We start from the raw sequence: 27,653 nt of genomic DNA, 5'->3' as shown, positions 1-27,653 counted from the left end.
CCCCTAGCTGCCTATGCTGCTGCCGGCCATATATAGAGGGGGCTGCATGGGCCCCCTGCATCACAGGGCCCGGTTGCGGTCGCGACTGCTGCACCCCCTATAGTTACGCCCCTGCCTCAATCCCTGGCCCTTTAACACCAACTGCTAAAAACTAAGATTTTCTTCCAGGCTTTAACCAAAGATCACTTCTGATCCCAGACTGTGACTTTAAACTACTTGCCATTCACTGTCTTAATGGCAACAGGATGAAATCTCTAGATACTTTAAAGGCAGAATATGGGGACCCATTCCATAACCTCTGGTTTAAATGCAACTTAAGGATTTTTTGTTCAACAGTAAACATAAAGCCTCATACTACATGCAGCTGACGCCCTTAGAACAAATCTGTTCTAAAAGATCTCAGATCTTAAAAACAACTTCCATTGCTTATTAATGGCTGAACCAATAATCTCAAGATGGAAACAAGAAATACAAAGCTAAATGGGAAGTTGATCTGGGCATGAAATTCAGTAATTTCCACTAGGAAAAAGCATGTATTCTGGTGCATAAATGTTCACTGAGTACAAAATACCAATAAATATCATATAAGATCTTAACACAGTGGTACATTACTCCACTAAAAAGTAAAAAATGGTCCCACACACTTGCTGGTGATATGAGAAGGAAACAGGATCCTTTCTGCACATATGGTGAAGTTGTCCCCTAATCCTTGACTATTGAAAAAACATCTCCCACTGGATTAAACACATCACAAACACCAAAATCAACCTAATTGTCTGATCCATATTAATTCTTGCACTGTAATTAAATACAAAAAATCCCTTACCAGACACCTACTAACCATAGCAAAAACCCTCATTCCTCTGCATTGGAAAACCACTAATTCCCCTCTGGTTAATGATTGATTGGACAGAGTCGAGTACTTATATAAGATGGAAGAAATTCTGGCGATGAAAAAAAAGAACAGTGAGAGTTTTATCAAAATATGGCAACCATGGTTACTATTTACCTATTTGACCGAATACCAAACACTCCTTGTGTTTGTGTAAAGAAACAGATATAAAACTCTTACAATATATCACTGATAAGTTTATATATATGATACAAGTTCATCATTATGCTCCCAATACCTCCCTTCACCCTGTATTCTCCCCCCTATACCCCCTCTCCCCTCTCACTTCTTCCTACCCCTCCCCCCAACACCTCTACCCATTTCATATTTCTTGTTACTACACAAAAACAGAGGCACATTTCAATATGTACAGTGGTGTGAAAAAGTGTTTGCCCCCTTCCTCATTTCCTGTTCCTTTGCATGTTTGTCACACTTAAGTGTTTCGGAACATCAAACCAATTTAAACAATAGTCAAGGACAACACAAGTAAACACAAAATGCAATTTGTAAATGAAGGTGTTTATTATTAAAGGTGAAAAAAAATCCAAACCATCATGGCCCTGTGTGAAAAAGTGATTGCCCCCCTTGTTAAAACATACTATAACTGTGGTTGTCCACACCTGAGTTCAATTTCTCTAGCCACACCCAGGCCTGATTATTGCCACACCTGTTCACAATCAAGGCATCACTTAAATAGGAGCTGCTTGACACAGTAAGGTCCACCAGAAGATCCTTAAAAGCTACACATCATGCCGAGACCCAAAGAAATTCAGGAACAATTGAGAAAGAAAGTAATTGAGATCTATCAGTCTGGAAAGGGTTATAAAGCCATTTCCAAAGCTTTGGGAATCCAGCGAACCACAGTGAGAGCCATTATCCACAAATGGAGAAGACATGGAACAGTGGTGAACCTTCCCAGGAGTGGCCGGCCGCCCAAAATTACCCCAAGAGCGCAGCAACGACTCATCCAAGAGGTCACAAAAGACCCCACAACAACGTCCAAGGAACTGCAGACCTCACTTGCCTCAGTTAAGGTCAGCGTTCATGCCTCCACCATCAGGAAAAGACTGGGCAAAAATGGCCTGCATGGCAGAGTTCCAAGGAGAAAACCACTGCTGAGCAAAAAGAACATCAAAGCTCGTCTCAATTTCTCCACAACACATCTTGATGATCCCCAAGACTTTTGGGACAACATTCTGTGGACCGATGAGACAAAAGTGGAACTCTTTGGAAGGTGTGTGTCCAAGTATATCTGGCGTAGAAGGAACACTGCATTTCATAAAAAGAACATTATACCAACAGTAAAATATGGTGGTGGTAGTGTGATGGTCTGGGGCTGTTTTGCTGCTTCAGGACCTGGAAGACTTGCCGTGATAAAAGGAACTATGAATTCTGCTGTCTACCAAGAGATCCTGAAGGAGAATGTCCGATCATCTGTTCGTGTACTCAAGCTGAAACGAACTTGGGTTCTGCAGCAGGACAATGATCCTAAACACACCAGCAAGTCCACCACCGAATGGCTGAAGAAAAACAAAATGAAGACTTTGGAGTGGCCTAGCCAAAGTCCTGACCTGAATCCTATTAAGATGTTGTGGTATGACCTTAAAAAGGCCGTTCAAGAGAAGCACGGATTAAGAATGAAATGATATAAGGAGTGCTGGACATGACAGTGTGGATGAGGGACACAGAGGGTTAAGCTTTATGGGTGGAGTTGTGGAAAGGTTTGCAGGAAACAAGTTCAGTGTAGGGGAGGGGTCATATAAAAGGGAGGGGTGTGGCTTTAAGGGATCATTCGGAGCCCAGTGTGACACAGAGGAGGCAGTTTTTCGCTGCTCCTCTGCTATGGCTGATCTTGAGGGACTCTTCGCGCGGCTACGACGGGCGGCGGAGGTGCACGGTGCGGACTGGCTGCGGGACCGCGTGGGTGACCTGGCGGACGGCGATGAGGACGGCGGCGGGACAGGTGAGGTGCAGCTGCGCGCGCGGAGGTCTCGGCCTCCGGCGCGTTTTTCCCCTGGGCCTACACCTCGGCCGCCTCGTGACTCCCGGAGCCCGGGGGAGGACCGTTCGGTCCCCCCGGCGAAACGGCCGGTTCCCGGCTCTCCCCGGTCCGGGCGGTCGTTGCGCCGCCGACCGGAGGGGGCGGGGCTTCGCGGCAGCATGGCAATGGCGCCGGGCCTGCACGGGGCCCGGCAGAGGTGGGGGGGAGTGCGGGTGGCTCGGGGTCTGTGCGTCAGGGGGGGTGCACATGGCGGTGGATCTGCGGCCTGCTGGCTCAGGAGCGGTGACCCGCGCGGCGGGGGGGGGCGGGGGGCGCTCCGGGGGGGACACATGCGGGTGGGGGGGAGGGCGGGTCGCAGAAGGCCGCCAAGGTGCCTGGCAGGGCCGGTTTCAGACGCCGGCATGCCGGGGGCGGCGGGGGGAGGAGGACATTGCCTGCAGTCCCGGATCGCATGGACCGGATGGACCGCTCAGAGCACAGGGGGATGGCGGCGTCCCCGGTGCGCGCTGGTGAGGTCGGGTCCGAGAGCGAGCTGTCCCAGGAGGAGGAGGTGTCCTTTTCTGCGCCCGGACCAGTTCAGGTCGCCGGGGCCCCGGGGGGGCCGGGTAAGTTGCGCGAGTCTACTTTGCTGGCGGATGCTTTGCGTGGTCTGATGGGGGTGTCACAGGAGGGTGCGGGGCCCACGGGGTCCCGGGAGGTCATGGGGGGGTTGCGGCTGGTTCATTGGGGGGGCGGGGCCAGTAGCCCCGGGGGGGCCCTCGGGTCCGCTGCAGGAGCTGCTGGAGGGGCTGCAGGCCCTTGTTGGTAAGTTTGCGGGGGGCTCGGGTCGTCTCAGGTGGCCCCCTGGCTGAGTACTGGGGGGGGGGCGGAGGCTGTGCCTGCGCGGGACGCACCGCCTGCGGTGGCAGCGGGGAGCGTGGATGCGGGAGCTGGGGGCTCGGGGGTCCCCCCGGTGCCCGCGGATCCGGGGGCGCGGTCTGATCTGGTTAGGCTCGCGGATGCTGCCCGGTGCGAAGTCTATGCTTGCTTCGAGGGCCCGTTGGGGGCTCATTTGAAGCAGGAGGTGAGGGACAAGATCGGAAAGGGTGAGTATGTGGAGATTTTCTCTTTGCTCCCCCTTGAGAAGTTTAACTTGGATAGGGTCAAGCCGGACAGTTCCAAGAAGGACGACGAGGAAAAACTTAGGTATCGGCTGATGAATTGGCTTCAGGCGTTCGCTATCTTGGCTAGCGTGATAGGGGAAAAGAACCCCGAGCATTGCTCGTGTTGTTTGGTTACCTGGACGCGATTGGTGAGGCTCATCGGGTGTATGGGGGGTTGGCGTGGCTGCGCTATGACGAGCAGTTTCGCCAGCGGAAGGCGGTGCGGGCTGACCTGCGCTGGGATCACAAGGACATAAGCCTCTGGATGCGGCTTATGTCTGCCCCGCGGACGCCCACTCCGTTTCTTCAGGGGGGGGCTGGGAGTGCGTCGTCCTCAGGACTGCTGGCCGGTAAAAAGTGGGGGGTGTGCTGGCCCTTTAATGAAGGGGCTTGTAAATTCGGGGGCGCGTGCCGTTTCAAGCATGAGTGCTCCGGGTGCGGCGGCGCCCACCCCCTGTCCCGCTGTTTCAAAAAGGGTAAGCGCGCCGGTGACGCCGGTCACAAAAGGGATGACGCCGGTGAACCTGGGAAGGATGCTTCCTTTCCTAAATAGGTATCCGGATGGTGAGGCGGCGCGGGGGTTGATTGCGGGTTTTCGGGATGGTTTTAGGATTCCCTGTTCTTTGGAAGGGGTGCCGCCGTTAGCCAGGAATTTGCGCTCGGCTTTAGATCACCCGGGGGTGGTGGATGACAAATTGGGTAAGGAGGTGGCGCTGGGCCGGATGGGCGGGCCTTTCGAAGTGCAGCCGTGGGGGGACCTGGTGGTTTCCCCGTTGGGTGTGGTTCCTAAGAAGGAGTCGGGGAAGTTTCGCTTGATTCATCATCTGTCTTTTCCGAGAGGGGGGTCGGTCAATGATTTCATTGACCCGGAGGCGTGTACGGTTTCCTACACGTCTTTTGACGCGGCGGTACGGTGGGTCAGGCGGTATGGTCGTGGGGCTCTCATGGCCAAGGCGGATGTGGAATCGGCGTTTCGACTTCTGCCGGTCCACCCGGAAAGCATCCGGCTGTTGGGATGCCATTGGCGGGGCAAGTTTTATGTAGATTTGTGCCTGCCCATGGGTTGTTCCATTTCATGCGCCTATTTTGAAGCTTTTAGCTCGTTTTTGGAATGGGTGGTGAGAGATGTTTCGGGCCTGGAGTCGGTCATCCACTATTTGGATGATTTTCTGTGCGTGGGCCCGCCTGCCTCCAATGTGTGTGCGATTCTTCTGTCTACGTTGCAGCACATTGCGGGCAGGTTCGGGGTGCCGTTGGCGGGGGATAAGACGGAAGGCCCGGTTACGGAATTGAGTTTTTTGGGGATCGTGATTGATTCGCTGGCAATGGAGTGTCGATTGCCGGAGAATAAATTGTGGGATCTGCAGGCGGAGTTGGCAGGGATGCAGGGCCGGCCGAAGGTTCAGCTTCGGGCCCTGCAGTCCCTGTTGGGCAAGCTGAATTTCGCTTGCCGGATCATCCCTATGGGCCGTGTGTTCTGCCGACGGCTGTCGGGGGCCACCGCCGGGGTGACCGCCCCTAACCATTTTGTGCGCTTGCGGAAGGAACACAGGGAGGACCTGCGGGCATGGCATGAATTTTTGGGGTCGTATAACGGGCGGGCCATGTGGATGGCGGGGCCGGTGAGCAACTTCGATGTGGAGTTGGTCACTGACACGGCTGGGTCTACGGGTTATGGGGCATTTTTTCGGGGCCGGTGGAGTGCTGAACCTTGGCTGCGCTCCTGGGAGGTTGCGGGGTTGTTGGGCAATTTGGTCTTGCTAGAATTATTCCCGATAGTGTTGGCGTTGGAGCTTTGGGGGGAGGAGTTTCGTAATTTGAAGTTGCGCATCAATTGCGACAACATGGGGGTGGTTCAGGTCCTCAATTGGATGACTGCTTCCTCGCCCCCTGTAATCCGGCTGCTGCGACAGCTGGTTTTTCGCTGTTTGCGGCTCAATGTTTACGTTTATGCAGTGCATATACCTAGGGTGGAGAATTCTTTGGCTGACTCACTCTCTCGTTTTCAGTGGGACAAGTTCCGGCAGCTGGCGCCGGGAGCGGAGGAGTCGGGGGCGCCCTGCCCCGGGTGGATGTGGGAGCTGCCCTTGGAATCGCCGCAGGTTGGTTGAGAAGATCGCTGAGTGAGGCTACTTGGTCCGCTTATTCTAGGGTGTGGGCGGAATGGTGGGCGTTCCTGCGGGAGGTTGGCGTGGCTGGTCGGGGCTCCGACCGGCGCTGGGTGGTACTGTATTGGGTGGCACGGAATATTGAGACGGGTCTGTCGCCTGCGTCTATTGAGCGGAAGCTGGCTGGGTTGGCCTTTTTGTTTAAACTGTGGGGGGAACCGGACGGGACGAAGGATTTTTGGGTGAGGCAAACATTGAAGGGGTACCGGAGGGATCGGAAGGGTCGGGACGCGCGCCGGCCGGTGTCGTTTGACAATTTGGTGGCAATTTGTTCTCGGCTGGTGGACGTTTGCTCGTCTGCTTACGAGACCGTTCTGTTTACGGCTGCTTTTTCATTGGCGTTTTATGGGGTGTTTAGGATAGGGGAGTTGGTGTGTCGCTCGAAACGGGTGGCTGGGGGTCTGTTGGATCAGGATGTGCAGGTGGTGGTGGATCGGGTGAGTATACGGTTGCGTAGGTCTAAGACTGATCAACGGGGCAAGGGAGTGGCGATTACGCTGCTCGCCCTTCCGGGCTCGGCAGTGTGCCCGGTGGCGGCAGTACGGGCTTTCCGGGCGGTACGGCCTGCGGGGGTGGGCCCCTTTTTGGTGCATGCGGAGGGCTCTTTTCTATCCCGGTTTCAGTTTGTGTCGGTTTTTCGGCACTGCCTGAGAGCGGTGGGTTTGGATGAGCGGGAATATGCGTCCCACTCTTTCCGGATTGGGGCGGCAACGGAAGCGGCACGATGTGGGCTGGAGGAGGCGGTGGTTCGCCGGATTGGTAGGTGGGAGTCCCGGAGGTTCCGGTCCTATGTCCGGCCGCAGTTGATACTGGAGTAAGGTGGGTGCGGCCGGGGGTGTTGTTTGTTGTTGGGATTTCTGGGGAGGATGTACTGTGCTTGTAACATTCCGTTGGTTGTTGTGTTATTTCTCTTGTTTCATTCCAGATGGAGGTTCTCCACGCCTCGTTTGGATCCTGGGGCATTCGTACGTGTGCTGGGGGGCCAGGAGAGGTGATTCTCTACCAGCAGGCAGGCAATTGGGTATCCCCAGGCGGGTGGCTAGGGTGATGTGGTTGGGGTTCCCGGGCATGAGGTGGGAGCGTGTCATGAGGGAGGTGGAGCGCTTCGCTTTGAGAGACAGGCCCCGGAGGTGCTGGTTGTTCATGCGGGGGGCAATGACCTGGGCGTTCGGAAGGTGAAGGACATTCTGGCGGATATTAAGGCGGATGTGTTGCGCCTACGAGTCCTTTTCCCGGGCACCATTTTGGTGTGGTCGGACATTGTGGCCAGAACTGTGTGGCGGTGGGCTAGGTCTTTAGCCAGCATTGAAAAAACTAGGATAAGGGTGAATAAGGTGGTTGGGCGTTTTGTGGTGCAGAACGGGGGCATTGTGGTTCGACATCGGGAGTTGGAGGTGAATGTGGGGCTTTATCTCCGGCAGGATGGCGTTCACCTATCGGATGTGGGGATTGACCTCTGGTCCTTGGGCTTACAGGAGGGGATACAGAAAGCTCTTCGTGTGTGGGGTGGCCCTCAAGGTTGAGGGGGTCACCCTTTCGGGCTGTGGCGGTGTGTTTTCTGGTGGTTTCTGATGGTAGACAGGTACTCAGAAGGGATCTGAGGGTGTGGGGGGCTCATCTAACGATCGGCCCCTCTGGGTATTCCTGAACGTTGGAGGGAATACGGTTATGTTCACTGGCGGAAGTTGTCTCCGACCGGTCACAGGTGGAGGCCTTTGGGAAGTTGGTCAGGTGTACCGCAGTTATTTGGTATTGGCTTAAGTGGGGTCACCGTCAGAGATCACCAGAATGGGCAGTTAATGTTATTTAATGTGGTTTAATGTTAATAAAGTTATTTATATTTATATATTTATATATATTTATATATTTTCATATTTACAAGTTATTGGAGTGAATTTTGAGTTATGTTTAATAAAAGCTGTTGTGGCCAGTTTACTCCAACCTATGGTGTGGTCTCGTTTCTAATAGGTAAGGAATAGTATAAGGCAGGGGTGTCCAAACTACGGCCCTCCAGTTGTTCAGGAACTACAATCCCCATCATGCCTAGTCATGTCTTTGAATGTCAGAGTTTTACAATGCCTCATGGGATGTGTAGTTCTGCAACAGCTGGAGGGCCGTAGTTTGGACACCCCTGGTATAAGGGGAACATTCAGACTACATTAGTCAAGAGAAGCACGGATTAAGAATGAAATGATATAAGGAGTGCTGGACATGACAGTGTGGATGAGGGACACAGAGGGTTAAGCTTTATGGGTGGAGTTGTGGAAAGGTTTGCAGGAAACAAGTTCAGTGTAGGGGAGGGGTCATATAAAAGGGAGGGGTGTGGCTTTAGGGGATCATTCGGAGCCCAGTGTGACACAGAGGAAGCAGTTTTTCCCACCCTCCCGCCCTAATGTTATGTGTTTGTTTTGTTGTGTCTTTTGTTGCTGGTCTTTTCTTCTTTTGCAGGTTTCATCGGTTGTCACGGCAGCTGAAAGTTTTTCGTGTTGGCGGTGTGTTTTCTGGTGGTTTCTGACGGTAGACAGGTACTCAGAAGGGATCTGAGGGTGTGGGGGGCTCATCTAACGATTGGCCCCTCTGGGTATTCCTGAACGTTGGAGGGAATACGGTTATGTTCACTGGCGGAAGTTGTCTCCGACCGGTCACAGGTGGAGGCCTTTGGGAAGTTGGTCAGGTGTACCGCAGTGATTTGGTATTGGCTTAAGTGGGGTCACCGTCAGAGATCACCAGAATGGGCAGTTAATGTTATTTAATGTGGTTTAATGTTAATAAAGTTATTTATATTTATATATTTATATATTTTCATATTTACAAGTTATTGGAGTGAATTTTGAGTTATGTTTAATAAAGGCTGTTGTGGCCAGTTTACTCCAACCTATGGTGTGGTCTCGTTTCTAATAGGTAAGGAATAGTATAAGGGGAACATTCAGACTACACTAGTCATGCTCGAAAACCCTCTAATGTAACTGAATTAGGACAATTCTGCAAAGATGAGTGGGCCAAAATTCCTCCAGGACGCTGTAAAGGCCTCATTGCACGTTATCGCAAACGCTTGGTTGCAGTTGTTGCTGCTAAGGGTGGCCCAACCAGTTATTAGGTTTAGGGGGCAATCACTTTTTCACACAGGGCCATGATGGTTTGGATTTTTTTTCACCTTTAATAATAAACACCTTAATTTACAAATTGCATTTTGTGTTTACTTGTGTTGTCCTTAACTATTGTTTAAATTGGTTTGATGTTCCGAAACACTTAAGTGTGACAAACATGCAAAGGAACAGGAAATGAGGAAGGGGGCAAACACTTTTTCACACCACTGTATACTGTACCTATTTGTTACCAGACATACTGTTCAAATACCATTTTGTAATCATTTATTTTCAATAAACCAATTACTTTTCTTCAATAAAATTCTGGATTGTGAAAAAAAATAAAAAAAAGGATGAGTTGAAGGTTTATTCCGAACACAAGCTTGGACTGAACTTTGGCTCTTTCGGCATTCAGGCGAACACACAAACATATATCAGTTAGGCACATATAAGTTTTAGGTGTAGACCAGTGACATCATTGACCAAATATAGCCATCTCTATATTTTTTCAATTAATTCACCTGGGAGACCACCCTGCCCCTTTGTATTTAGAAGCTGTCAGCCACCAGACCTGTCATTCAGTGACAGTGAATCAACAGGACAAGACTTGCTTCAGCGAGCGGTGCTTTATTCTGTGGCAGGTCAGCCAGGGTCAGGTATGGTGATTGGCATGGCTCTACTGTACATTACTGGACAATGTGATTGATGGTGAATGGGTCTTTTTGTGATTTTTTTTTAATTGAAGAATTTGTCAAAAAAGACGTACCGTAGGTGTTTTTCTTTTACTGTTTATATTTATTTTATGAATGTAAGCCGTATTCATTAATCAGGGGATGGGCTGCCCCCTTGTTGCTAAATGGGGCTTCCAGATTCAGATAAGCTCCCCATGCACAGACTCCCAAAACCACCAGGCCAGGGTTGTCATTCAACATGTGGACTAGGTGTTTGCCAGGTTGGTCCCCCCATGTTGAGGTCATGTGGCCTGGTATGGTTTGGCAGGGGTGTGCACACTTGCCCCCTGCTTTTCTGTCCTGTCAGGCTTCATGATTAGACAAGGGTCCGATATGAGCTTTTTGGGGGAACCCACATGTTTTTTTTTTATTTTAATTTGCATGCTTTTTCACCTTAAAGCGGGAGTCCACCGGGACTCCGCGTTTTTTTTTTTTTTTTAAAAGCCAGCAGCTACAAATACTGCAGCTGCTGACTTTTAAAATAGTGACACTTACCTGTCCAGCGCGCCTGCGATGTCGGCACCCGAAGCCGATCGCTAGGTCGTCTGTCGGGTCCTGCCGCCGCCATCTTGGGTATGGGAATCAGGAAATGGAGCCTTTCGGCTTCATTTCCCGGTTCCCTACTGCGCATGCGCGAATTGCGCTGCGCAATAAGGACGCTCCCCGCTGCCTCTGGGAGCTGTGTGTTTCCCAGCAGGCAGCGGGGCACTTGCGGGAAGGGGCGGGCACTTGCGGAAAGGGGCATAAGTTACGCCCCTTTCCGCAGAGAGCTGTCCCGGAAGTGGGTGCAGTTACCTGGATTATCCAGGTAACTGCACCCCCCTCCCCCCTGAAAGGTGCCGATTGTGGCACCGGAGGGGGGGAGGGTTCCGATGAGCGGAAGGTCCACTTTAGGGTGGACCTCCGCTTTAATATTCATACCAGACCTGTATAATGTTGTATGAATAAGGGAGAACCTCATACTGTATTTTTCTGTGTGCATGGGTCCTCCATCAACATCTATACCAGACCCTCAGCTAAGATAAGGGTCTGGTATAGATAAATGAAATCCCTATCCACTTTGTTTACATACTTCACAGGCAGGGTCAGGGTTTCCCCCAGACATGTTATTTAATGGAGTTTTACATTTGTAATGTTTACATTTAGACCCCATTCACACCTGAGCGTTTTGTAGCTTGAAGCCTGAAGCTACAAAACGCTAGAGGGGAAAAATTATATTATTCTCAATGGAGATGGTTCACATCTCCACTACATGTCGCCTGAAGCAGAACGCCTGAAGCTCAAACAAGTTCCGGACCCTTTTTTGTCGCTCGAATTGAGTAGATTTTTCTTCTTTTAACATTGGTGACCTTTTACCCTGCACAAAATCGTGGCAAATCGCGGTTAAAAAACGCGGTAAAAAACACCGCAAAAAACGCTACACTCCGGTGTGAATGCAGCCTTAAGCATTACTAAAATCACTGATCCTAGCCATGTTATTCTGGAATCATGATGAAAGAACTGAAATCCAATTAAATAAAGAGGCAGGCAGGGACATTAAGGCTGGGGAGGAAAAGGATAAGTTGTCCTCCAGCCAGTAAATTAAGTGTGCTCTATTTAACTTGATACAGCTTGACAGTGTGCAGTAAAAACAGAATAGGCAATTTCAGTACAGGAGAGGAGCTTGTACAACCATGTAAGACTGAATTCAAGGGTGACATTTAGTTTTAAAGATAAACTATAGCACGGAAGAAATTGTTGCTTGAAATTGTTTAGTAATATACAGTACTTTTTTAACCACTTGTCGACCGCCTCACGATCATATACGTTGGCAGAATGGCACGGGCAGGCAAAGTAACATATGGGTACATTACTTGCCTCCCACGGGAGAGGCGGTCAGCATCGTTCCGGGAGCAATCCGTGCTGAGGGGGAGGCCACTGATTCATGGCCACCACCTCGCGATCGCTCCCGGTGAACGGGAAATGTCCCCTGCTTCTGTAATGTAAACAGAAGCAGCGGAAGTTATGTAATTTCTCCTTGTGGAGCCTTTTCGTTCTGGCTCTCGAAGAGAGAAGACATCAATGTGAGTTGCACCAACACTACACTAACAGTAGAACACACAGGCACACTTTTTACCACCCCCGATCACCCCCCTGCACCCCCGTAACAGTGACACCAATAGCAATTTTTTTTTTCTGATTACTGCATTGGTGTCATTTGTGACTGTTATAAGTGGTAGGGCAGTTAGTGGTAGGCCCCTTTAGGTCTAGGATACCCCCTTAACAAAGGTTTAACCCCGTGATCACCCCCGTCACCATTATCACTAAGCAATCGTTTTTCTGATTGCTGTATTAGTGTCACAGGTGATGCTAGTTAGGCAGGTAAGTATTTAAGTTAGCCGTCAGCTTTTTATAGCAACAGGTACCCCCATATACTACCTTATAAAGGTTTTAACCCCCTGATTTCCCCCTAGTTAACCCTTTCACCAGTGATCACTGTATAACTGTAACAGGTGACACTGGTTAATTAGTTTGTTTTTATAGTGTCAGGCACCCACCATTTATTACCTAATAAAAGTTTAACCCCCTGATCACCTGGTGGGTGATATGAGTTAGGTTTTAGGGTCTGCGTTGCCCCAGGCAACGTCAAGTTAGTGCCAGTACTGCAAACACCCATGCATGCAACATACAACTCCCTTAGTGGTATAGTATCTGAACGGGTCGATATCTGATCTGATCAGATCTATACTAGCGTCTCCAGCAGTTTAGGGTTCCCAAAAATGCAGTGTTAGCGGGATCAGCTTCTCCGCACAGCCCACCCAAGTGCAGTATCGATCAATCACTGTCACTTACAAAACACTAAACACACATAACTGCAGCATTTGCAGAGTCAGACCTGATCCCTGTGATTGCTAACAGTTTTTTTGGTAGCATTTTGATACAGCCGCTAACAGTCAGGAGCTTATTTTACCTGTGGGTCTCACTAGTGTACCACTAAATTTAGAGGCCAAAATGGCAAATCAAAGGTACACTAGTGAAGAGGCCTAGACGTTTCTGAGCATGACATATTCTGAGCCTGTCAAACCAGCACTGCAGTATCACGTGGTGATGTGGCGAGTCCCATAAGTGTAGTTCAAGCTGGTGAGGTGGCAAGCACAAGTAGTGTCCCACTGCCACCAAGAAGATGAACACAGGCCCGTTGTGCCCATAGTGCCCTTCCTGCTGAATTCGCCAATCCTAATTGGGAACCCACCACTTCTGCAGCACCTGTACTTCCCCCATTCACTGGCCAACCCAGCATTCAGGTGGAAACAGTTGATTTTACGTCACTTGATTTTTATTCGCTGTTTTTCACCAAAGATCTCTATAAATCTATTGTGGACCAAAGCAATTTGTACGCTGGTCAACACATCGCCACTATTCCCAAGTCCTCCCTCGTCAGAGATTGGAAACCAATTTCGGTTTCTGAATTTAAGCTCTTTCTGGACCTTTCCCTCAACATGGGCATAACTAAAAAGACTGAGTTGCGGTCATGTTGGTCCACTGACCCAATTCACCATATGCCCTCGTTCTCTGCTTCCATGAAGAGGGCACGATACAAGCAGATCTTGCAGTTCATGCATTTCAAAGACAATAAACTCTGATGTCCTTGTGGAGATCCTGCATACGATCGGCTCTACAAAATTCGGCCCCTCATAAACCACTTCAACCAACGTTTTGCAGACTTGTTTACTCCCCATCAAGTTGTCTGCATTGATGAATCCCTGATTGCGTTTTCTGGCCGCTTGTCATTCAAACAGGACCTTCACAGTAAGCGGGCAGACACGGGGTCAAGATGTTTAAGCTCTGTGACAGGGCCCAGGCTATACATGTAGTTTTATGGTTTACGAGGGCAAAGATAGCCGACAAACTGCCCTGACTACATAGGAAGTGCTGGCAAGATTGTGTGGGACTTGGTATCACCCTTATTCGGAAAGGGGTACCATTTGTACGTGGACAATTATTACATGATCGTGCCACTTTTTAGTCACTTGTTTGATCATCAGATTGGAGTATGAGAGGGAGGGAGAGAGCCTGCTTGAAGTGGAGGGATAATAAGAATGTTTTCTTTCTTACCTCCTTTCATGCAGACACGACGGTCCATATTACTGCGGCGACCAGTGTTGTGGAGAAACCCCTCTGTGTCCACGAATATAACCTAACATGGGAGGGGTGGACCGCAACGACCAGTTGTTGGCGTCGTACCTAGTTGCCCGTAAGGCTAGACGCTGGTACAAAAAAGTGTCTGCTTATTTATTTCAATTGGCTTTGCTGAATGCTCATGTGCTATACAGAGTTTCAGGATGGACTGGATCCTTCCTTAAATTCCAGGAAGAGATCGTCAGAGCCCTTCTGTTTCCAGATGGTGCTCCACCTCACCTTCCCCAACCAAATGCAATAAGCCGGCTGCATGAGAGGCATTTTTCCTTATGTCCTCCCGAGTACCCCTACCCAATGAACCCCCCAAAGGAGATGTTGTGTCTGCAGCAAGTACAGATATAGGCGTGACACCCACTATTTTTGTCCTTCCTGTCCTGGCAATCCCAGTCTTTGCATTGGTGAATGTTTTGAATGCTTCCATACACTAGTTGAGTATTAGTGTAGGATGCAGCACTGCACAGACTAGGCACATTTTCACAGGGTCTGCCAAGGTGTCATCGCATTTTGAGAGACCCAAACCTGGAACCAGTTACAGTTACAGTTACAGTTACAAAAAAAAGAAAAAGAAAAACACAAATATATAAAATAAATAAAACAAAAATAGTTGTTTTATTTTTCCCCAAAATGTATTTTGGGGTGCAATTCCAAATATAACCATGGCATGTGTGAGCAATATATAATTTAGTGATAACTTTTTCAAATTTTTTCAATCACTCTGGACAAAAAAAAAAATATTTAATGGACTCAACATGCCTGTCAGCAATTTCCTTGTGGTGTCTATTTTCCAAAATGGGGTCATGGGGGGGGGGGGGGGGGGGTTGTTATGCCCTGCCATTTTAGCACCTCAAGAAATGAGATAGGCAGTCATAAACTAAAAGCTGTGTAAATTCCAGAAAAGCGTATATTTATTGGTTTTCGCAAAAGTTATAGCATCTACAAACTAGGGTACAGTTTGTAGATGCTATAACTTTTGTGAAAACCAATAAATATACGCTTATTGATTTTTTTTACCAAAGACATGTGGCTGAATACATTTTGGCCTAAATGTATGACTAAAATTGAGTTTATTCGATTTTTTTTTTATAACAAAAAGTAGAAAATATAATTTTATTTCAAAATTTTTGGTCTTTTTCCGTTTATATCGCAAAAAGTAAAAATCACAGAGGCAATCAAATACCATTAAAAGAAAGCTCTATTTGTGGGAAAAAAAGGCCACAAATGTTGTTTAGGTACAACATAGCATGACCGCGCAATTACCAGTTAAAGCGACACAGTGCCAAATTGTAAAAAGTGCTCTGGTCAGGAAGGGGGTAAAACCTCCCGGGGCTGAAGTGGTTAACTAATATGTTTTCCAGGAATAGCTGACATACTATATGCCTCTGTGGAATTCTATTTCAAATAAGTAAATGTGAGTTTGGAAATGAGAATGCTTTTTCTAAAAGGTCCTTTAAGATTATACAGCCTGACCACTTCACCACCGTCTTGTACATTAGGAGCAGTTTGGTTATTTTCCTGCCTTTTGTGTACATCAGGAGATGCACTGTACTCATCACATCACAAAGGAGCACAGCAGAGGTCCATTCTAAAATGTCAGTGGCATCATAGAAGGCCATATTAGAGCCTCCTCAATGCTCAGACTTTTTTTTTTTTTTATAAAACATCAAGTGCCAGGAGAAATAATCCAGGTAGTAATTGGCATATCTGATTATACTGTCACACCAGTCTAGCAGTATGGATCTATGGAATTGATGTTAGAAAATGAATAGTTTTCTAATAATATGCTGGATAATTCCATGTAAAAGTGGGTTTGGAGTCACCATAGAGCTAAGTCAGCATTATCTACACCTGCCTTTATTCTTCATAAATCCGTCCCTGAGACACCGAGCTTCCTCCTGGATCCTTTCCTCCACACTCCTCTTCCCCATCCCAAAATTTCTCAGTGTTGTCAGGGAAAATCGACGCAATGTCTTCCACCTTTCTCCATTGCTCATTAAGATCCCTAAAAAAAGCAAAAAGTTTTAAGCATATTGCTCTTACAGACCCCCTAAAACTCAAACATTTTAGAGAAAGACCTATTGAGTCTTTCTGTATTGCATGAATCCCACCAGGAATATTATCAGCATGGAACTTGTGTCATGTCTTTCCATGGGGTTCTTCCTACACTATGAAAATATACTGATAATGTTAGTTCACATAATTTTTTTTAAAAAAAATACATATACGTATATATATATATATATATATATATACACACACACACACATTATATATATATATGTATATATATATATATATATATATATATATATATATATATATATATATATATATGAAAAGATGAACTAGCACCTTACACCCTCCCAGGCCCTCCATATGTGATAAGCTGTCAGTTCCCACACAGTCAGTGTAACAGTCTGGGATTTGAAGTTCCTGCTCTGCTCCCTCTTTTATCTGCAGGGCTTCTGGGATTTGGATCAGAATGATTCTCTCTGCCAGTGTTAACCAACCAGAATCTCTCTGATCTGTCCTAGAAGCCCTGCAGAAGGAAGAGTGGGGAAGAGTGGGGAAGAGTGTAACATTAGCATGTTTGGTCTCTATCAAATCACAATTTAATTTTGTGGTCATTCTGCAAAAATATGTTGGTTAATCAAGATTGATCAATTGAGGTCTCTTTGGTCCTGAGGAAGCAGGGAATCCTGTGAAATGCGTCAACCTCAACATCAACTTGCTTCTATGCTTGTCACAAGAAAAAAGTCTGATGTAATGACCTCTACAATGATAAGTGCTGTATATTGGTTTTAAATGATCACCACATTTGTGATGCTTTTAATACAATGGAATAAAGATTTGTTAACTTTTTAATTCTGTGGTTCCCCTTTTCAAGGCACAAATTAGAGGCCCATTATTATATGATTGGTTGCAATATATCCCTAAGGGATGGTGCCCCAAATGGTTAAGTATTAATTGTTGCACTGTTTCCCAGGTATACATTTTTCTCTAGGGCTTTATCATATCTCACCCATTGGTATACCCCAGATACTTGGCCTTCTCTAGCCCAATGGTAAACTTTTTGGATTGGCTGTAAACCCGGCTTTTCAGAATATAACACGGCCTGAACCTTTGATAAATGTAAGTCCCAATCCTCACTATGGATGATCATGTCATCTAGGTATACAGCAGCATAGGCTCGATGTGGCCGAAAGGTCTTATCCATCACCCATTGAAACGTGGTATTCTGCAACCCAAAAGGCATCCTCCAATACTGGAAAGATACCTCTTGAGTTGCAAATATATTTTTTTCAAAGAGAGGAATCTGCCAATACCCTTTGGTCAGGTCCAATGTCGTCATATACCAGGCTGTCCTTAGGACAATCAATCAATTTGGTTTAATAGCCACAGGACACCCCCAGATGTTTGCCACATACCCCTCTGGTACTACCCATGGCACCCCTTTTATAATTTTTGGAATACAGTGCAGATCCCTGAAGGATTTTTCAGACCAAACTCAACACTGGCTGTATTTATACCACTCTAATGCTATGTAAGCAACTCGTACTCATGCTAAATCCCCTCCCTCAGATTTAGTGGGGATTGGAGCTGATCCCAATTTCTCAGACATTCTGATGGTAGCCCCGAACTCTGCAAGGCTCCCTGTGCTGTACAGGATCACCAGGAACCGACTTTAACTTCACGGACATTCTGATGGTAGCCTTGAACTCTGCAATTCTTACCAAGCTAAAGAGGATCACTAGGAGCTGATTTCAAATTTCGTGGACATTTCGACGGTGGCCTCGAAATCTGCGAGGCTACCCATGCTGATCACAGGGAACCTGTGACTAAGCTGCGAATCACAGACATTCCGGAGATAGCCCTTATTCTGAAAAGATAGCCTCGGAATTGATACCCTTTAATCTTATTCAGCAATAGAGCTGACTCCTCTCGGATCAACTTACCAGGAGTAATCCACATGTATTTACATTTGAAAAATTGTTGCTTTGAAGTCATAGGTTGGAGTATCATTTCATTGAGTTTGGACTATTAGCTACTCTGTGATACTTGTTACAAGTTGGGCAACATACATCTCCAATATATACCGCTATTCCAGCGGTTTAGGACTTACCTTTTTTTGATCCACTGACATTAGGGGGCCTTTTACAAGTGGACTTTTCACAACTCAAACCTCACTAGACAGCTCGGTAGATCTTGAAAAATGAGGCATAGGAGATCGGTAACATGTGTGTTATAGGCATTACTTGGCAAACATCACTACAAAATACCAGCCCCTGCTCTCCTTGATCACTTGCATGCACATCTGGGTTCAATTTTTGAATAGTTGCTGTGATTTATGTCTTTATTTGATTAATGTACCAGGTATCACCATTTGGAGGCCCTTGGGTTTTGAGAAAACGATGTCTGTATGGTGTCTGTATTATATTATTTCTAGTTGATACCTCTAAAGAAATTTTGTGAAATCTTTTTCCCTGCCAATGGAACCCCCTTCTTGTGTCTAGACTGCCATGACACTTGAGGCAATTTAAATTAATTAATTGTGTGAATTGCTGTCTTGTGGGTGTGCACACCTGTGTTTTATTTTGTTCTTAAAGTGGTTGTAAACCCTATTTTACAACCTTATGCTATAGGTAAGCCTATATTAAGGCTTACCTGTAACTACCCAGGATACCTCAAAAAACCAGCACGGTTTAGGAGATATCCCCTGTCCCCTGCATGTGCCAATGTCATCGGCACATGCGCACTGGGCAAAACTGAAGCAATGACACCTATGTGTTGTTGCTGCAGTCTCCATGCCATTACCGTCGGCCCCCCAAGCACATTCACGGGAGTGACGTCATCGTGGCTCTGGCCAATCACAGCGCCGGAGCCACAATACCCAGAAATAACTCCGGACGACATAATGGCGGCCAGAGGGGGAGACGAGGACCCCTACGGGGCTTCGATATGAGGTAAGTAATACATAATGAGATAGTATGCTATGCTATGCTATGCATATTAGCTCATTATGCCTTTTTCTTGCAGGGTTGTTTTTTTTCTCATTTTTTTTAAGAGGCTTTACTTCCTCTTTAAAGTTTTATAATTGTATATCTTCTGCCCATTTTCTCTATGTAATTCTAAATATTAAGTTTAAGCATTAAAGGAATTTTTCACACATAGGTGATGTCCACTGTCTGCCTATCTCTTGTCTATATCTTAACTTTATGGGCCTGTACTCTTCCTCTGTTTTTTCCATTTGTTTATTAAGTTCAAGACAAAAGGAAAAGGCACCAACCACACAGGGTGAGTCGGTATCCCTATATTGCTAATGTACTGAATACTGATGTTATTTAATACACTGGCCTTTTGACTTGATCTGACCAACCCCGTTTTTTTGATCAATTTGTCCATGTGTGACATGGGATAGGTGTCAAACTTAGTGATCTTTTTCAAGTGGCGAAGGTCATTAGAAAATCGCCAACTTCCATCTGGTTTTGTCAATAACACAATAGGGCTAGACCAATCACTATTTGACTCCTCTATAACCCCCAGTTCAAGCATTTTTTTTACTTCTTGCCTCTCCCCTGGCTTCTGTAATTCCAAAGAGTTTCCCCTGGTGGGATAATGATGTCATGTTTAATCCCAGACACCCCAGATGGCAATTCTGAAACATTTTCTTTACTGCAGATCACAAATTCTCTAGCTTCCTATTGCTTAGCTTTTGACAATCTCCACTATCCCGACTTAAGGAATTAGCAAGTTAGGTGAAACAAGAAGTAGGGCAGTCTCTGTGACCAAGTATCTCCAATCCTTCTATGGTTTTAGCAAATTTATATGTTCAGGTTTCCATTTTCCTAGTTAGCTAATTTTGCAATTCACATCATCTATTTTTTCCAACATTTCATAGGGGCCCTTCCATTTGGCAAGGAGTTTACTTGGGACCAACACCCCATGAAAAAGAGCAGACCGGAGCCCCACAATTGTAAATCCTCTGCTGAGCCAACTGGGCTTCAGTCAAATGTTCCTTTACTTTAGGCATCACTTGCGTTTGCATTTTGTCTTGCATTTTTGCTACATGTTCAATCACACTTCTATGTGGGGTACTCTTACTCTACCATGTTTCTATGTCCAATAACCCCCGTGGGTGCCTCCCCTACAGTAGCGCAAAAGAAGAGAACCCTGTGGAAGATTGGGACACCTCTCTGATTGTAAGCATTAAATAAGGTAGTAGACAATCCCAATTCTTTCCATCTTTATCGATTACCTTCCTTAATAAATGTTTAAATAAAATCTTTCAACTAACCCGTCTGTTTGAGGGTGAAACACTGAAGTATGTAAATTTATCACCTTCAGAAGTTTGTACAAAATTTGACGAGAAAAGAAATTAAACCAATTCAGAATCATTATTTTGTTTTTAGGATCTTACCATACTCCTTAAAGAAAAACACTGTTTGATCCAAAATCCCTCTGTCACTGAACACATCACTGCGATCAACCAGAGCCTCCTTCACAGCATCGTAGCCAATCAGCATGACCGCTCGATTGGTGGCCAGGTAGACTGTATAAACAGGTCCGTACTTTTCACCGAGCTGTTAATAGAGAATTGTGTTTTCAAAGAGTTGTACAGGTTCAAGCATAGGCACAGCTGGGACTGTGTGGATAATTGCCTGATCTATTGAACAATTGCTTTATGTCTTAAGCTGGCCATACACCAATAGAGTATCTGCAGATTTTCTATGGTTAGATGGAAAAAGTGGGAGTTTCTTCCATCCACACAGTTTAGGGAACATGGATAAATCTGTTTTCTGCACTTTTTCCATCTAACCATAGAAAATTTGCAGTTAATCTATAGGTGTATGGCCAGCTTTAGGCTGACCATAGGCAAGAAAATATTTCACAATGAGCAAGGCATGGTGACATAACTGCCTGCCATTGTTCACATTACTGAAGTACCAGGACCCATCTCAATCCTTTTCTCCTATGCAGCCTACTCTGTGATTTGGTATTATCTCTGTGTGCTCCATTTTCTTTACTGTATAATGAGTGTATACAGTGCTTCCCAGTGAAGATCTTTTAGCCTGAGGCTTATCAGACTGTTCCTGCACATGATTGCCCCCTAAAGGCTATAACCAGCCTGCAAAGGTATAGTGACAAGGGAAGAAAAATAAGAAAAAAACATTTAATCAAAAGCCTTCCCATGGGAAAATACGCTATATTGTCAAAAGTATTGGGACACTCGCCTTTAACCACTTAAGCCCGGACCAATTTGCAGCCAAAGGACCAGGCCCCTTTGTGCGATTCGGCACTGCAGTGCTTTAACTGTCAATTGTGCGGTTGTGCGACATGGCTCCCAAACAAAATTGGCGTCCTTTTTTTTCCCACAAATAGAGTTTTCTTTTGGTGGTATTTGATCACCTCTGTGGTTTTTATTTTTTGCGCTATAAACAAAAAATAGTGAGACAATTTTGAAAAAAAAATGCAATATTTTTTACTTTTTGCTATAATATCCCCAAAAAGATATATAAACAAACATTTTTTTTCCTCAGTTTAGGCTAATACGTATTCTTCTACATATTTTTGGTAAAAAAAACAAAAAAAAAACACGCAATTAGCGATTATTGATTGGTTTGCGCAAAAGTTGTAGCATTTACAAAATAGGAAATAGTTTTACATTTTTATAAAAAAATTTTTTATTATTAATGGCGGCGATCAGTGATTTTTATTGTGACTGCTACATTATGGCGGGCACATCGGACATTTTTGACACATTTTTGGGACCATTGTCATTTATACAGCAATCAGTGCTATTTAAATGCACTGATTCCTGGGTAAATGAAACTGGCAGTGAAGGGGTTAACCACTAGGGGGTGGGGAGGGGTTAAGTGTGACGTGTGTGTTTTTTTACTATTGGGGCGTGGCCTGGCATGTGACGTCACTGATCGTCTTTCCCTATAACAGGGAACCGGCGATCAGTGACTGCCCCACTAGGAAGCACGGGGAGAGGTTTATTTACACATTCCTCTCCCCGTTCTTCAGCTCTGTGACTCGATCGTGGGACAACAGTGGTGATCGGGTCCCACGGCCACGGTCACGGAGCTCAGGACCGGGTCGCGTACGTGCCGCCAGCGGCACGCACGCAACCCACGGCTGGACACTTAAAGAGCAACGTACCTGTACGTTGATGTGCCCAGCCGTGCCATTCTGCCAACGTAAATGGGCAGGAGGCGGTCCAAAAACAAATGAACTTTAATGGCATCTCAGTCTTAGTCCTTATGGTTTAATATTTAGATGGTCCACTCTTTGCAGCTATAACAGCTTCAACTCTTCTGGGAATACGGTACACAAGGTTTAGGAGTGTGTATATGGGAATGTTTGACCATTCTTCCAGAAGCACATTTGTGAAGTCAGGGTCTGATGTTGGACTAGAAGGCCTGGCTCACAGTGTCTGCTTCAATTCATCCCAAAAGGGTTCTATCGGGTTGATGTCAGGACTTTTTGCAGGCCGGTCAAGTTCCTCCACCTCAGACTCGCACATCCATGTCTTTATGGACCTTGCTTTTGTGCACTGGTGCACAGTCATGTTGGAACAGGAAGGGGCCATCCCCAAACTGTTCCCACAAAGTTGGGAGCATGAAATTGTAAAAAATGTATTGCTATGCTGATGCCTTAAAAGTTTCCTTCACTGGAACTAAGGGGCCAATACCTACCCCTGAAAAAACAACCCCATACCAAAATCCCCCCTCCACCAAATGATTTGGACCAGTGCACAAAGCAAGGTCCATAAAGACTTGGATGAGTGAGTTTGGGGTGGAAGAACTTGACTTGGCCCCTCAGTTCCAGTGAAGGGAACTCTTAAGGCATCAGCATACCAAGGTATTTTGGACAATTTCATGCTCCCAGCTTTGTGGAAACAGTTTGGGGATGGTCCCTTTCTGTTCCAACATGACTGCACACTAGTAAGCAAGGTCCATAAGGACATGGATGAGCAAGTCCTGACCTCAACCCAAAAGAACACCTTTGAAATAGATTTGAGTGAAGACTGTGAACCAGGCCTTCTCGTGCAACATCAGTCAATCACAAATGCGCTTCTGGAAGAATGGTCAAACACTCCCATAAACACACTCCTAAATTTTGTGGACAGCCTTCCCAGAAGAGTTGAAGCTGTTATGATTGCAAAGGGTGGGCCAACTCAATATTGAACTCTAGGGACTAAGACTGGGATGCCATTTAAGCTCACGTGCATGTAAAGGCAAGCGTCCCAATACATGCAATATGTGCATTTAGCATATCCTGTATAGCAGTCTGCTTCCTGGACTGTAGAGCATGAACTTTATATATCATGCATTTATTTCCAGATGACCCATTTTTCACCAAGACCCAGGAAAATGTATTATATATAGTAAATTGAGACCAAAATTGTATGGCTCACGCCCTGCCCCCTCTTCTTTCCATGTCTCCACTTATTGGTATAGGTATGGCGTCCTCATTGACCATTTAGGGGTGATGTAGGGGGGTTATTGAACAGGAACCTATAAAAGAAGATTAACTTCCAGTTAATTTTTCCAAGATTCTGTGGGTTCTTCTTAAGCTATAGAAGTGATTTTTGCTTATTGTTAGTTTTCACCACCATTTTAGGATAAATGTGACTCAGATTAGAAAAAGTAGCAGTTTAGGTTGTAGCTTTTCCTGAAATTTCCTAGAATACATTGTAGAATTGTCAACATAATTATTCTTACCTTCACCAGAGTCTGCGGCATTTCAGTGGTACTAATCTGCAGAATATTCCCCAGAAATGGCAGAGGGGTGGGTCCTGGTGGCAAGTCTTTCTTCTTAACATTCATCCACCATTTAATGAGGTAAATCAGAAGAGTGACCGCAGAAGCGAGGAGAAGTGTTGCTACGATGTTCACTGCCATCCTGACAATAACTTCTCTGTACTGTCTACAAATCACAAATTGCTATATTTATATGGGAGAAACTTGGCAACATTGCAACTTTCATTTGATTATTGAGCACAGGTTGGGTGTGTTAGAGTTTGGCTAATTACAGGCCTATTGCATAACAGATTGTAGCTATGCTAATTATTACTTGTCCTGCAGGTTTTTAAATACCAAGCAAATGCAATATCTGTATAATAAACTTTTCATGTTGAGACTAAGAGTCATATTATCATTCGGGAAGAGACCAGCATTAAGAGATGGTGTATTAAACAAATGATTTGTTTCTGTCATCTGTCAACTATTGTGTATCTGGAGCATTTTTGTGTTGTACTTCTTAAAGTGGGGTACCCCCTAAAAAAAAAAAATTAAAAGTCAGCAGCTACAAATACTGCAGCTTCTGACTTTTAATAATCGGACACTTGCCTGTCCCAGGGTACAGCGATGCGGGGGAATGAAGCCCCCCCTCGGTTCCCTCTCCGCTCGCGTACTGTGGGCACCCGGCGGTGGCTTCACAGCCGGGCACCCACTGCACGTGCGCGGGCGGCGCAGGGCGCCGTGATACGCCGCGCAGTCACCTGGGACACGTGACAGGTCCCAGGTGACTGTGCGGTGTGAGGGGAAGTGATGTCACCAGCCCGGGCAAGGAAGAAGGCAGACTACGAGGGACCACCTAGCAACAGGTATTTAGAGGTGAGTAAAAAAAAAATTCCAATTATTTATTTATTTTTTTTTTAAAGAATTTTAAACATTTTTTAATTTTTTGGTGGCAACATCACTTTAAGAAGTAACTGACTAAACCTAGATAAGATTAATTAGAAAAGCCCTAAGCTGAAACAATGTTCTGTGTGACAGTGCACAAAATACAGAGATTGATATAGGTATGACATTTTTGGCATCTCAGAATTCTTGCACTTGGATTCAGTTATGGCATGTCTTGGTGAGTATAAAGTTACAGCATTTTTACTTTTACCCTAGTTTTTTTTTTAACAGTTTCCATTTCATTAAAAAAAAAATGTAGGTCACACGTCATAAATGCTTGTTGCAAGGGTAGGTGAGTAGTTGATTGTCATATCCTCCATATGTTCCTCCTTGTTGATGAGCACCAAGCAAGGGTCACATGTTAGTTCTACCCTAGGGTGGGTTCTTCTAGACCAGTGATTCTCAACCAGGGTCCCGTGAAACCCTAGGGTTCCTCCAGAGGTTGCTAGGGGTTTCTTCAGCATTGGGCAATTTCTGTCTCTCAGATAAGTTCCCACTCACACCATTGATCTTTTTAGCTACCTGTAAGGGGGTAATTCTTCCCAATAACCACAAATGTAAGGACCATTCTTCCCACTGACCATCACACTATGTATCATGAGTTGTAGATTTCAAATTTTTAGCAGGGGTCCCCAAGACCAGAGAACTATTTCAAGGGTTCCTCTGTGTTGAGAAAGGCTGTTCTAGGCTATGCTAGGCACTTTAAATAGGACCACTGTTTTATACATGGGGTACCTTTACTTGAACAGATGACTGAGTTCTAAATTTGATGGTAATGTTGGCAGGCCTCCAGTGGTGCCAGTAAATGTTAACAGTACCAGGTCAGCATTGGTAGAAGGAGGTGTTAATGGTGGATGGATGTGCTTATGGGAGCAGGAGATAGTGGCAGAGCATGGGATTTATTTCAGGTCTGCAGCTATGAAAGGAGAGGCTTAAGCTGTACTAAACATAATTACTATGCGTGGCAGGATGCCAGAAAAATGTAATCTGCAGAATATGCTGCAGGGCCTTGGTAGTCGTTGTTGATCAAAGGGGAAGCCCTAAGAGTTTGGTAGAAATGTTTAGAATGCCTTCCTTGGGCAGCCACCCCTACTGCTCCTCCTTCTTTCAATGACAGTTTTTCTCTTGGGCAAGATAAACTATATGATTTCACAATTGTAACATGAATGAAGGAGGTTTGCCAACCAGTAATGATTTTCTCTCCTTGATGCCACAAATTCTAGGGTCCTTTTGCAAGCTCTGGAGCATGAACATGCCCATCCACTACAAATTACCAGACACAGAGGTACCCAAGTTCTCAGGGTCTCTGAGGATGATATTGTCCTCAGATACCTTTCCCCTACCACATACAATTCCACTGGTTTGTGCAGAATGAATCTCACCCCTGGAATCCTGTCTGTCCTCCTCTTTCTGAATGTTACCATGGCAGCTATTGTCCCTTCCACATTTTCCTCCCTTACCTGCTGAGGCTTCACAGAGTAGTGTCTGGATGTGGTGGGCCCTGAGAAACCAAAAAGTCTTTCTCTCCCTCCTGCTGCTGTGCCTCCAGTGCTTTGTACAGAACTAGGACTTGCATTAGAGGAACCTATCTATAATGTCACACAGTGCCATGCAGGACATGCCATTGAGGAACCAGTCTGTAATGCTACATAATGTCTACTTCAGCAGGAACATCACAGGAATAGGGACACTAATGCCAGCATTGTCCCAACTTACTATTCGGCTTTCCACCTCAAACGTTGACGATACAGTGTATGTATCCTGTATGAAGAGTGACTGATGTGCAGTCTCATGCTTGTGATATTGTGTTCATAACACGTGCTCTAAGCTCTCTATTTGTCTGCCCTGCTGATTGGATCTCCCTGTTTCTGACCTCAAATCATATATCGACTATTCTCTGAATCTGCCTATCTTTTGACTATGGATTGGATGCTGATTACTCTGAACCTTGCCTTCCTTGTCATTGAACCACTGTGCCTGTCTGACAACCACAAGTACCTCTTTTGCTTTGTAGAGTTTGTGCTTTCCCTGGCATAGTAGCCAAGCACTATAGTATAATATGGTGGAGGGCAGGCATGGCCTACAGGTGAAGAAACAGTGGTCAGGAATTTGGCACCACAGTACAGAACAGGCAGAAAATTCATGAAAGAGGGCTAAATTCAGCAACTGACATTGTACTGCTGGGCATGCGGATGTTTGGGTGTACTTCTTTTTCCATTCCAGCTGCTGGGACAGAGAAACATGCTTGCTGAATGCTACAGTATGAGATGGCAGGGCGAGGTTGGCATAATCAGGGGAATGTTTCAGGTTTATTCTTGCACCTGCACTACAAGGCACCATGCTGATCCTCTTCCCAGCTGAGAAAGGCAAAAGGTAAATATCCGACACCTCTCGAAAGACTTTCATCCCTATTTCTGCAGGCTGCTAATGGAGCAGTCTGTATAGTTAGAGTTGAGGTAAAAATGGAGGTGCTGGAAGGTGGAGGAGGAGTGTCACCTTTTTCCTGCTGAAGGCTAGCATTCATTTTCTGCTCCTAATGAGTTGTGTGATGAGCTATCCTGTGTATCACAATACACATGTTACCCAAATGACTGATGATATTGCCACACTTAATATGCTTTAGGCAGAGTCTGCAAATTTCTATGGTGCAGGCTGCAGCACATGTTGAAAAAGGCCCACACAGCTGAGCTCTGGGGTGCAGACTATGGAATAACAGTGCCCTACGCTCAGGGAGCTGTACCAATCAGTGAAATGGGATGGCTGCT

The 27,653-nt window shown here is 46.0% G+C and overlaps 1 protein-coding gene across 1 annotated transcript in view; it reads right to left on the bottom strand.

The window, feature by feature from the left end:
* The window catches only part of LOC143982602 (cytochrome P450 2G1-like), a 56,128-nt gene extending 31,637 nt beyond the window's left edge, over positions 1–24,491 (bottom strand). The window contains exons 1-3 of the mRNA XM_077481481.1: positions 23,926–24,491; positions 20,616–20,778; positions 16,046–16,199 (exon numbers count right to left, since the gene is read on the bottom strand). Coding sequence (XP_077337607.1) covers positions 16,046–16,199; positions 20,616–20,778; positions 23,926–24,105 — 497 coding nt within the window. The 5' untranslated portion in view covers positions 24,106–24,491. The remainder of the gene's footprint in view (positions 1–16,045; positions 16,200–20,615; positions 20,779–23,925) is intronic.
* Between the last annotated feature and the right edge of the window lie 3,162 nt (positions 24,492–27,653).

The sequence above is a fragment of the Lithobates pipiens genome, unplaced genomic scaffold (genome assembly GCF_037356315.1).
Source record: "Lithobates pipiens isolate NorthernLeopardFrog02 unplaced genomic scaffold, aLitPip1_a1.2 Scaffold_1, whole genome shotgun sequence".
NCBI lineage: Eukaryota > Metazoa > Chordata > Amphibia > Anura > Ranidae > Lithobates > Lithobates pipiens.
This window is presented reverse-complemented; position numbering and strand designations above follow the sequence as displayed.